The 14,151-nt window shown below is 33.5% G+C and overlaps 1 protein-coding gene across 1 annotated transcript in view; it reads right to left on the bottom strand.

Annotated features, from left to right (window-relative positions):
- Positions 1 to 14,151, bottom strand: part of LOC106882486 (CUGBP Elav-like family member 4) — a 520,684-nt gene that overhangs the window by 410,519 nt on the left and 96,014 nt on the right. Inside the window, exon 3 of the mRNA XM_089355915.1 lies at positions 4,251 to 4,333. Within this exon, the coding sequence (XP_089212041.1) occupies positions 4,251 to 4,333 (83 nt within the window). The remainder of the gene's footprint in view (positions 1 to 4,250; positions 4,334 to 14,151) is intronic.

The following is a 14,151-nucleotide window of genomic DNA, read 5'->3' as shown; positions in this document are numbered from 1 at the left end:
CTGTCTCTTTCATTGTATTTTAACTTTTAATCAGTCACGGGGCCTCTCTTTTGTCTAGTGAGCTACAGGGTGGCTCCACTTGTGTTGGTACCAGGAAAAAAGAACCCAGTAGACTCAGCAAGTAAACAGAATCAAGCAGTAATAATACAAGACCTTCCGCAAGCATGACTGGTGTCTCTTAAGTCTTGCTGAGGGCAAGACAACCTCTACAATGTTGGTGCAATGAAAAAATTTACCTAGTACACTCTGTAAAGTGGTTGATGTTAGGAAGGTCATCAAGCTGTAGAGACAATACTAAAGCATGGATATTGGAGTAAGGGATGAACCGTCCAACCCATACCAAACATGGAAAATGGATATAAAATTATCATGCTCATGCAATATATGTATTAGTGTATGCACAGGGATGGCTCCGTGGTTAAGACACCACATGGTTTTAGTTCAATCTCAGTGGGTAATACCTCGAAAAAAGTCCTGTATAGTCTTTGACTGGCCAAAGCCTTATAATCTGAAATTTGTGGAATTTGATGGATCAGAAACTGTACAAAAGCCTTCACACACACACACACACATGGGGCTTTTTCATTTTGATAATGACTACACAGCTGGTTTATATGTTTTGTGAATATTTTTTCCATATTTTCATGTGCTCCTAGCAGTTTCTTTTGGACAGTAAACTTTAAAATCTGTAAACTGTTTTAAGACCTTCACAGTCTCATCTTCCGGATAATGTCGATGTTGGTATATGTTGCTGGTTCTTAAACACAGGTAGGGCCACTGTGATAGGTGTTGACATGACTACTGTAATTTGAATTTTCTTATGTACTACACCATTCAAACACAACATTCAACTAAGGAAGAAAACATATATACACAATGGAGTTTCCCACAAGAATAGACAATTACTGATAGAAGTAATGCTTGTCACATGACACAGATACACTAAATACTCAGACAACCAACATACACTAGTCACATGCAGAAGTATACAACTGGCTGGTGATGCACAAATGTAATAATCCAAATTCAAACTGCAGCAATAATGTCTATATCAATCGTATCGGTCCTGACTACTATGAATTGAGAGCAATACATGCTGACATCACTTCATCTTGAAGATGAGACTGTGAAGGTTTAAAAATATTGATGATTGATTAAAGGACTTTATAAAAAAAGTAGTTTCAAATAAAATGCAAGTAACTTGTACATAAATATGTAAAAAAAAAAGTGATAAAAAATAGCCATATGCTCAATACAAAACAACATACACACATGCACACTCATATACATATATCTATACATTTACACAAACACACACATACATGAATGTTGTGTTAATAGCATGATTAGATACTGCATATTTTACATGTAAAACACCAAAATTCTCTATCAACACCCACAAAAGCAGGTCCACTGAAGATTGCCATATTCAAATTCTTGGATACTAACAAGAAACCAGTGTAGGGAAGTAACAAGTACTATATATATATATATATATATATATATATATATATATATACTCACATACACACATTTTTAAATCAGTGGAAAATTTACAAGCTATAACAGGGTCGACAACCATCATACATGAAACTATTGGCTTTTGAGTCACTCCTGTAACTTTTCCATTAATTCACACACACACACATTGACAAAAGAATATAAAAATGCTAAATCCATGTTTATAGATGAAAGAATATAAAAATGCTAAATCCATATTTATAAATGAAAAAAAATGTATAACATTATATATGTGCTCTCTCCAAAGTAAAGTATGGAGAATTTTTTTACTAAGCCATGTATATAAAATTTCATATTCATACATTCACAAACATGCATATACACAAACATAAATTTATACCCAGTAACATTTAAAAACACAATATATGATATAGATAGAATCAGCAGCAAACTACAGCAGATAATGTAACAAGACTCTTGTAGCATATCAATTACCTCTAGCAATATATTACAATTATATGAATCTGAATGACATAACATCCTAGTAGAGAGATCCATGTTACATTATATATATATATATATATATATATATATATATATATATACATACCTTTTTTGGAATAGCTGCATTCGAGGTTCACATAAAACTATAAATAATAACATTTAAACACTGGATTGAAAAACAATTTTCAGCCCAATATTTATTTACAATTATTTATACCTTTATGTGAGCCTTAAGAGCCATTATTCTAAAAATGAATCATTCCATGCCCTCACCAAAGTTTATCAAATTCTTATGATATCAAGAATATATATATATATATATATATATATATATATTGGTGATTAGGAGATAAAGTTTCAGAAATGTTTACTATGAGCTCTTTGTTGATTTTTAGACTATGTTTGTAAATTAGATCATTAAGTTCAACATTTGTGATATTCAGAACCTGTTGTTTTAATTTTAAATACATCATTCAATGATTGACAGAGATTGGTAGAGCTTCAGCTTCTAATAAACAATATTCCAGATTACCTGTAGTAGTACTGAGTATTTTCATTCTCTCCCTCTTAAACACAAACCAATCTGGACAAGTCATGCAACGTATTTTGAGTGAGAAAGCCTGGAAGAGCCCATCCCTCTCCAGGCTAAACTCATTTCTACAGCTGAGTAGACTGGAGCAACATGAAATGCAGTGTTTTTACTCAAGAACACAACAGATCAGCTGGTACAGGGATCAAAACCACAATTTTCTGATCATGAGTCCAACACCTTAAATACTAAGCCACGTGCCTCCACATACAAACTAATTTACATTTATTTATATGCACACATATACAAATATGCATATATTTATCTTTTTACTACTCTTAATCATTAACTAATATATAAACACTTTATCCAAATGTAAATTAATAGTATTATTTTATTCTGACTGAAGAATTTCTAAATGGAAATGTCTTAAATGTTTATCATATATGTACAACTTTGTGGTTTCTATTAGCAAATGAAACACATGTAATGGTGAATGAAAAATACAAAAAAAAAAAAATTTCCAAATTCCAGTTTTATTACATCCTATATATCGAATATGTATATCATCATCATCATTTAATGTCTGTAGTCTGTTAAATGATGATGATGATGTACATATATAGGATGTAACAAAATGTATGTATTTGCAGAGAGATATAAATGGAATAAATGAAGTAGTCAGGATATTAAGACTACTCTTAGTTTCAAGCTGCTGTTTATGAACTGATAATGTACAGGTGAATGATCTTTGGAAAACCATAAAATAATGGTGTGGAACTAACAACAGACTTCATGACCTGAGTCCCAAATATATATCTCACAATAAAATAATTTACCATATATATGAGTTGCCTCTTATTTTTGACTTTACAAATTGCGATCATTTTATACACACACACACACACACACACACACACACACACACACACACACACACACACACACAGAATTAGAAGATGCTAAAATTCAATGAATGTCTTTCAAAGAATTCATAGACAACAACATGAGCGGTAGATATATATTTCTTTCGACATTATTTTTACAATATCTATCCTTTTTTTTCTTGGAATCCATCAAGGTGTTTCATTATGAATATAGTCTCTTCAATAAAATACATTATCAAAAAACATAACAGAAATGTGTTTAAAGCATAAGCAGAAGTAGATGTCTGTGTGCATATATATATATATATATATATATATATATATATATATATAATGTTTGTTTCATTAATATTTACTTAGATTTTAACCATGAAAATTTTATGTAGCATACAACATGTTAATGGAACATAACTGACTTTTTTTTACTTACTCAAATTCACATCACAGAGATACAAAAAATATATGATAATGTATTATATATATATATATATATATATATATATATATATATATATACATATATATATACATATATAATGTATGAGATTATATGGAATATTTTCAGTGTATAAAATATATATATATATATAAATATTGGATGTGCAAATAATATTGCTTTGGTATTCATACTTAGATGACTAAATTCTGGTACTGTGTATGTAAATTACCCCAAAATTATTTACAGTAAAGTAGAAATACAAATGTTCAACAGAAAGAGGGGGCAGGCAGACACAGTCATGTCACTATTGTGGAAATTTAGTATCAATAAAACATTACAGAGATCAATGATCAACAGGATTTGGTAATTTGAAAAAAGAAAAACAAATGATAAATCCCACAAATGAAAGAGAAGAATATGTGACACTCACGCCAGGTAGGGTCTTCTGTTCGTGGAGTGCAGCTTGGGCCTTAACGGCACTCTCTCGGTTACAGTATGTCAAAAATGCGCAACCTGAAAAATACCAATTTAAACATATAGAATTTGTAAATATAAAAATTTTTAAATACAAATTTATGTATAGAAGTAACTGAGCAAAATACAAAAACATAGAAAACCAAAAAGCAACAGATGGATAATATGTCAATTCACACTACAGCTGTTTCCAAATAATTTTTGATTGATTACTGGGGAAATTACATTATTACAAAAAACCGTTTTCATTAGGTAAATACACGAACCACAACAGTTAGAAACATTCAAAAACCAATGGCATATACACCTTCATGATTCTATGAGCCTTGCTGGCCATATAATTTTGATCTGACCCGGTGCCTTACCATTTCAGTGCCTGGTTCGCTTGAATCCCTATCTATTGTATATATATATATTATTGTTAAAGGTGCAAAATTGAATATTACCAATTGGTCGATAACTGATGAAAAATTACGGACCTTCTGTTTGTCTCCTATTCATTTTTACATTCGATGAGTTCATGAACCTTGGTTCTTTTCCCTAAAACTATATGTTTATATATATTTTACTCTGTAAAGCTCAATTTAATTTTGATTTTTTATAAATTGATTTTAATTGAGTTTTTACTTGTAATTTTGGATTTTATCCCTAATATTATTATTATATATATATATATGTATGTATGTATGTATGTAAAATGTATGTATATATATATATATATATATATATATGCATACATATTGTATTTTGATGGTAAATAAGACTTTTAGTGAAATGTGAAAGGAAAAAATACCCCAGTCCTATTTGCTAAGTTCCTTCAAATATTATATAATTTAATGCAGTGCATACTGTTTATCCTGAATATGCACTGTTGAAATCAGTCTGCTATATCTGTGCTTCTTTTTATGACATAAAATGTGGAATGCAAATTACAGATATACATATATGAGTATGAAATATAGAATGCAGTTATACTTGTGTGTGATCAATTAGCCATGAAACATTCATTGTGAAGCAATGCTTTATAATAATGTATTTGTTTAACCCATGCTAGCATGGAATAAGAGAAGTAAAAACGATTGAGGAAAGGAACAGATATATGTTATTCAGATCAAATTTTCAAAAAACTTTTGAAACTTTCTGCCAAATTCCAGAAATAACTAAACTATGTGAATCGGGTTCACAAATATTAACAAAATAAGATTTAGAAAATGTAAATAAACAAACATAGGAAATAATAAAATATAAAAAAAAACAGGAAAAATAAAAATAAACACCATACAAATGAATAATAGAAGCAAGGGGGTACCAAAGGGAATCAACTGTTTACCAAAGATATAAGGGGTCATGACTAATAGGTTGGTGATCCCTATATGGTTATTAAAGGGAGTCTCAAATGCATTCTTGGTGTTCTCTGACAAATTCTTTGAATAAGTAAGGATGAAGATGTAGAGTTAATCCTTAGAAGTTCACGTGTATGTAAAATATCTGACTTGTGACAGATAGGGTTTTTAGGTCAACAAAAATATGTCAGAGGTGTGTATGTGTGTGTGTGTGTGTGTGCGTGTGCGTGTGTATTTGTATTTCCATATTCAGCATATATATACATTCACACATGACTGTGCATCTATGTGTACAAGCATCGACGTATTTATATGCATGTATATACTCTTTACTCTCTTTTACTTGTTTTAGTCATTCGACTGCAGCCATGCTGGAGCACCGGCTTTTAGTCGAGCAAATCGAGCCCCGGACTTATTCTTTGGAAGCCTAGCACTTATTCTATCAGTCTCTTTTGCTGAACCACTAATGTTACGGGGACGTAAACACACCACCATCGGTTGTCAAGTGATGGTGGGGGGACAAACACAGACACACAAACACACACACATATATATATATACATATATATACGACGGGCTTCTTTCAGTTTCCATCTACCAAATCCACTCACAAGGCTTTGGTTGGCCCGAGGCTATAGTAGAAGACACTTGCCCAAGGTGCCACTCAGTGGGAATGAACCCAGAATCATGTGGTTGGTAAGCAAGCTACTTACCACACCGCCACTCCTGCGCCTATATATATATATTTATATGTATATATATATATATGTACACACTGTTTTCAAATTAGACATTTTTCTCTACTTGTATCCACATTAAGAAATCTATTTATACATATGCGTAGGCATGGAAGTGCATAAATATACATGTGTATATGTGCTTGAATGTGTGTGTGTGTGCATATACATTTGATTGCATTTGTATATATGTGCTTAGTTTTTGCATGAGCATGCTTGTCTGTGTGTGAATGTGAAAGTGTACATATTGCTTACTTATGCATATGATTACATTTTGTTAATAATAATAATGATAATAATGGTGGTTTGAAATTTTAGCTCAAGGTCAATAATTTTAGTGGGTGGGGCTTTGTCAATTTTATCAAACCCTCTACTTGACTGGCCCTTTTTTTTTTGACCCCCTAAATACCGAAAAGCAAAGTTGATCTTGGCAGAATTTTAACTCAGAGCATAAAACCAGAACAAATGCTGTTAAGCATTTTGTCTCATGTGCTAATAATTCTGCCAACCCTTCACCTAGTAATAATAATAATAATAATGATAATAATAATAATAATAATATTTCAAGATTGAAGTTACTCTTCACGAAGGTAAAGAAACAATAAGAAACGCGTGACTGTTATTGGTAATAAATAGAGATTGACTGTTTATTAAAACGAAACGAATGAACAATATTTCAACACTGCCTGACTTTTACAAGTTATAATAATAATAATAATAATAATAATGATAACAATAATAATAATAATAATAATGATAATAATAATCCTTTCTACTAAAGGCTCAAGGCCTGAAATTCTGGAGAGGGGACTAGTACTTAATTTATCGACCCTGAAAGGATGAAAAGCAAAGTTGACCTCAGCAGAATTTGAACTCAGAACACGAAGACAGACAAAATGCTGACAAGTATTTTGCCCAGCATGCTAACAGTTCTGCCAACTTGCTGCAATAATAATAATAATAATAATAATAATAATAATAATAATAATAACGATGATGATGATTATAATAATAATAATAATAATAATAATAATAACGATGATGATGATTATAATAATAATAATAATAATAATAATAATAACGATGATGATGATTATAATAATAATAATAATAATAATAATAATAACGATGATGATGATTATAATAATAATAATAATAATAATAATAATAATAATAATAATAATAATGATGATGATGATTATAATAATAATAATAATAATAATAATAATAATAATAATAATAATAATAAATGTTTGGAAAAGGATGTATTAGTGCAGACAAAAATGCATGCACTTAGCTGTGTGTAACTGGTGACCTTTGTAGTGGTTAGTATCCAAGACCAACATCAATAGATAGAGGAAACAACACGTACACAATTACACAGAGACACACACACACACAATTACACACACACAGACACACGCACACACATCTTAAGATCAAAAACAACAACAACAAAGACAAACATTGCTTGTAAAACTCCAAACAATCTTAAGAGGATTAGTTTAAAGAGTTTTGAAGAATTATTTATATTTGGTGTCTCTATTATTATACACAATGTGTGTATGTGCCTCACTCTAGATATATGCGTGTGTGTATGTGTGTGTGTGTGTGTGTGTGTGGTGTTTAGCTATTGTGTAGTCATGTGTAATTTCCTCAGTTAATGATCTTTGTGCTTAAGTGTATGCAGAAGTGTTTGTGTGCGTGTATATATATATATAAATTACACACAATATTTATACACAAGGCACAAGAGTGGCTGTGTTGTAAGAAGCTTGCTTCCCAACCACATGCTTCCAGGTTCAGTCCCACTGCATGGCACCTTGGGCAAGTGGCTTCTATTATAGCCTCGGGCCGACCAAAGCCTTGCGAGTGGATTTAGTAGATGGAATCTGAAAGAAGCCCATGATACATATATATATATATATATGTATATATTTGTGGGTCTGTGTTTGTCCCGCTACCATTGCTTGACACCAATGTTTACGTAGCTGTAACCTAGCAGTTCAACAAAAGAGACCGGTAAAATAAGTACTAGGCTTACAAAGATTAAGTAAGTCCTGGGGTTGACTTGTTCTACTAAAGGCGGTGCTCCAGCATGGGAACAGTCAAATGACTAAAACAAGTAAAAAAAAAAATTGTATTATATCAAATACTACAATTTAAGTATATATGGCTCCAAGAGGATATATGTATATATATATATATATATATACACACACTGTATTTTAACATATAAGAGGAACCCTTTTTGTCAAAAATTAAAAGTTAAAAAGTATGGGAGCTTCTTATACATGGATAGTATTATAATCCCTTACAAAACCATTTTTCCAAATTTTAGGGGGTTCCTTATACACATTAAAATACAGTATGTGTGTGTGTATCTATATATATATATATATATATATATATAGATAGATAGACAGATAGATAGATATGTACCTAAGTTCATAAATCTTCATGCACATACACACACAATTTATCAAGGCCTCATCATAATTATCATTCCTTACACCTGCCTCTTCATGCCAATATTGGTTGGTTGGACGGAACTTTCTGAGGCAATGTTTTACAGACAGATACCTTTCCCAATACCAACACACACTTTTTGCTGTATTCTTACAAACTTAAAGGTTTGAAAATATAGAAAAAGCATAGCCAATTTTCTTTTCAATCTTTCACCCTTTTTTTGTCACTTTATTTCTGTTGAAATTCACTGCCTTCATTGCAGTTAATTTTGAGCAGAAGAAGGCTATGCCAAGCGGGCTGGCTACAACAAGGTGTGGCCTAAAAGAACTGATCCACAGCAGCTCGCTGCAACTCACAGGTCAAAGTCAGTACGTCTCCTCCATTGTGCCACTGATGACATCCTCTGAGCCAAGTGAGTGGGCTTCTGCCTGGCAAGTGGCGGTCCACCTTAAACAAAATCACGCCATGGCATCCAGGATCAACTGGAACCCTCGACGTTGTAAGCGATAGAGTGCCAACAAAAATATATATGTGTGTGTGTGTGTGTGTGTGTGTATGTTTATTCATTTATTCATTTACTTGTTTCAGTCATTTGACTGTGGCCGTGCTGGAGCACCGCTTTCAGTCGAACAAATCGACCCCAGGACTTATTCTTTCTAAGCCTAGTAATTATTCTATTGATTGCTTTTGACGAACTGCTAAGTTACAGGGACATAAATACACCAGCATCGGTTGTCAAGTGATGGTAGGAGGGACAAGCACAGACAAACACACAAATATATACATACGTGTGTGTGTGTATATATATATATATATATATATATATATATACGATGGGCTTCTTTCAGTTTCCGTCTACCAAATCCACTCACAAGGTATAATGATGATAGTAGTGGTGGTGGTGGTAGTGATGGTGGTGATGATGATGGTGGTGATGGTGATGATGATGATGATGATGATGGTGGTGATGGCGATGATGATGATGATGGTAGTGATAATGATGATGATGGTGGTGGCTATGATGTTGATGAGGATAGTTGCAGTGGTAGTAATAGTAGCGTCTATAGCTGTAGCAGTAGTAGTATCAGTGGTGATAATAACATTAAGTGTAGTAGTAGCAGTAGTAATAGCAGCATAGTGGTATAGTATTGGCAGTAGTGGTAATGATTATATTTAAAGCTGTAGTGGTACAGGTGGTAGTGGTAGTGGTGGTGACAGCAGTGTTTACAGCTAATGTAGTATTGGTGGTAGTAGCGAAAATAGTGTTCATAACTATACTAGTGTTGGTAATAGTATTGGTGGTGGTAGTGGTGGTTATCATATTCATAGTTATAGTGGTAGCAATGGTAGTGATGATGATGATAGCGTTTACAACCTTGGTGGCAGTGGTGGCGTTGATAGCCGAGGCGGTGGTAGCGTTTATAGTGAATGATAGCGATGGCAGTGGCGCTGGTGGTAGTGATGACAGTGGTGGTGGTTGCAGTTGTTATGTAGCTGCATGTTACAGTTTGGTATTAACCCGCTCCCCTCCTTCACCACCTCGCCCTTCCTCCTCCTCCTCCTCCTCCTCCTCATCGCCCCACCACCACCACCTTCCCACGAAATCAATAAAGAAAACAGACAGTTTAATAGGTCACAGTATTAGGAACTGCCGAATTGGACCAAACTGAAACACTTCAGAATTCTTTGCGTCTGCGAGTGTCTATATATTTATATGAATGAATGAGCATGCGATTGTGTATTTGTCTGAGTATATATATATATATATATATATATATATATTTAGTATATATTCATATTTCTATAGGTTTAAATATATATACATACATATATATACATATATATATTCATAAGTATGTGTATATGTATATTGTTGAAAGGGTATATTTTATACTATATTAGCTCTCTATGTGTATTTGTGTTAGAGTATATATATTTATATTTTTATTCATATATTCATACAAGCATGTCTGTGTCTGAAAATATATATATATATATATATATATATATATATATATATATGTGTGTATGTATATTTATAAGTATGTGTATATAGTTCAAAGGGTATGTTTCTTACATACAAGTCTGTATGTGTGTGTCGGGGTATATGTTTATATGAGTATGTATGTGTCTGAAAATCTCTCTCATATTTGTATGTTTATATCTTTTACTGGTTTCAGTCATTGGACTGCAGTCATGGTAGGGTACTGCCTTGAAGAATTTTAGTTGAATGAATTTACCCCAGGAATTATTTCTTCAAAAGCTTGGTACTTATTCTATCAATCTCTTTTGCCAAACAGCTAAGTTACAGAGAAATAAACGCACCAATGCCAGTTGTCAATTGGTGGTGGAGAACAAACACAGGTTCAAGGACACACACACATGGAAGGTTTCTTTCAGTTTCCATCTAACAAACCTGTTCACAAGGCTTTGGTCAACCAAAGGCCACAGACGAAGATACTTGCCTAAGGTGCCATGCAGTGGGACTGAACCTTGAAACATGTGGTTGGGAAGCCAAGTTCTTACCACACATCCATGCCTGTTTGTGTATATGATCAAAAGAGTGTGAATGTGTGCATAACAAAAGTGTGTGTGTGTGTGTGTGTGTGTGTGTGTGTGTGTGTGTGTGTGTGTGTGTGTGTGTAGGCACAGCTGTGGTTTAGAAATTTGTTTCTCAACTACATGGTTTCCGGTTCAGTCCCACTTCATGTCACCTTGGGCAAGTTACTTCTACTATTGCCCTAGGTTGACCAAAGCATTGTGAGTGAATTTGGCAGATGGAAACTGAAAGAAGCCTGTTGTATGTAAGTATGTGTGTTTGTGTGTTTCTGGTCTCGATCTTGAGTGATCCAGGTGGAGGGACATCACCTCCATATAAACTGTAGTAGTGTAGTTATCATTGTAGGTGGCACTGTGCAGCTGTCGTTGTAGGTGGCACAGAGTAATTGCTGTTGTAGGTGGTACAGTGTAGTTGTCATTTTAGGTGGCACAATGTAGCTGTCATTGGTGGCACAATGTAGCTGTCATTGGTGGCACAATGTAGCTGTTGTTGGTGGCACAATGTAGTTATTGTAGGTGGCACAATGTAGTTATTGTTGGTGGCACAATGTAGTTATTGTAGGTGGCACAATGTAGCTATTGTTGGTGGCACAATGTAGTTATTGTAGGTGGCACAATGTAGTTATTGTAGGTGGCACAATGTAGCTGTCATAGGTGGCACAATGTAGTTATTGTCGGTGTCCCAATGTTGTTATTGTAGGTGGCACAATGTAGTTATTGTAAGTGGCACAATGTAGTTATTGTAGGTGGCACAATGCAGTTATTGTAGGTGGCACAATGTAGTTATTGTAGGTGGCACAATGTAGTTATTGTAGGTGGCACAATGTAGCTATTGTAGGTGGCACAATGTAGTTGTTGTTGTTTACTTTTCATTGCTCTTCTTGGTAACCTTGATTTTTTTTTATATTGTTGGTGCGACTATCACTACTACAACAGCTACTTCTATGACAGCCACTTCTACCATTGACTGAATATACTTTGATGTTCTTCTCTCCAGTTATCATCATCAATACTATTTATCAATATCAGCATCACTTCTAACAAAAAAAAACAACAAAATACAAGAAGAAGAACGCCAGAAAAACTTGATTAAACACACACACACACACACACACAAAGATACTTAACGTACATAAACACAGAGAAATACACACCCACACAAATGCATATACACACATCTAATTCAACATACACAATCTTATATACATAGACGCACAAATATACATACACACATATACACTGGCACACACATACACAAATACATATACATACACAGATAGAGAAGTAGGTAGGCATTGATTTCTGAGAAAAATATGTGTGATTTATAAAAGCGGTGAAGGTGGGATTGGAGAACAAGATGTCTTGTTATTGTTTCATTAGAGTTTAAGGAAATACCTAGATTTGACAGAAATATTGGATGTGGTCAAGGAATATTAATTTAATTAAAAGGAGGCTCTACCTGTTAATTAAAAGAGATATTTCACTCAATATTAAGTTAAAAGTTACTGGATGAAAACAAAATGAACTATTTTCCCCATCTTATGAGTAAGTTATCATCATCATCATCATTTAGTGTCTGTTTTCAATGCTGGCATGGGTTAGTCAGTTTGACTGGAACTGGTACACCAAAGAGCTGTACCAAGTTCCAGTCTGATTTGGCTTGGTTGCTATGGCTGGATGCCCTTCCTAATGCCAAAAGTATATATATATTAATAATAATAATAATAATAATAATAATAATATGATAACAAATGAATGAATGAATGAGACCTCCATATTATGTAAACCAGAAGAATTTATCTATAAATATATGTGAAAATTAGTTGGTTGTGACATATATATATATATATATATATATATATATGTATATATATGTACTACACTCTCGGAGTGGTTGGTGTTAGGAAGGGCATCCAGCTGTAGAAACTCTGCCAGATCAGGTTGGAGTCTGGTATAGTCATCCGCTTTGCCAGTCCCCAGTCAAATCGTCCAACCCATGCTAGCATGGAAAGCGGACGTTAAATGAAAATGATGAATGGTGATAATTGTTTTGGATTAAACATGAATTATCTCATAGCTTTGCCATTTGGATAATCTGGATGTTATTTCTAGAATGTCATTGTGAGATGAGTGTGAGAGGGTTAATCTGGCCTGTTTGAACTTAAAATAGGTAAAAAAATTTTGGCCAGATATGGCCGGTTTAAATGCTAAAGGCAAAGCTGACCCAAGTGGAATTTGAAATCAGAATGTAAAGCTAGAAGAAGTGTCACAAAGCATTTTGCTTGGCACGATCTTGTTTCTGCCAGCTCACCATCTTATCAACAACAATGATTTCATAAAATTTGGCGTAAGGCATAATTTGGTGTGGTGGTGGGGAGAGGCAAGTCGACTACATTGACCCCCCCACCCCCAGTACTCAACTGGTACTTATTTTATCACCTTCGATAGGATGATAGGCAAAGTCGACCTCAGCAGAGTTTGAACTCCCAAAGAACATGCCACTAAGCACTTTCTCTCAACATGGTGACGATTCTGCCATTTTGCCACCTTAATAACGTTGATGGTGATGATGACGATGGTGATGATGGTGACGATGATGATGATGATGAAGATTTCTTCCTTTAGAAATCAATAAAAAAAGCATGAGATGAATATGTGATAATCTAAGTAAAAATAAAGTGATGTGAGACAGATAGTGAAACCCAATTGATGGCTTAGTTCTAGAACATTCTATTCAATTGCAGAAAAT

Source organism: Octopus bimaculoides, chromosome 8, assembly GCF_046866305.1.
Source record: "Octopus bimaculoides isolate indiv1 chromosome 8, ASM4686630v1, whole genome shotgun sequence".
Lineage (NCBI taxonomy): Eukaryota > Metazoa > Mollusca > Cephalopoda > Octopoda > Octopodidae > Octopus > Octopus bimaculoides.
The sequence above is the reverse complement of the archived record's forward strand: the minus strand, read 5'-3'. Positions and strand labels throughout refer to the sequence as shown.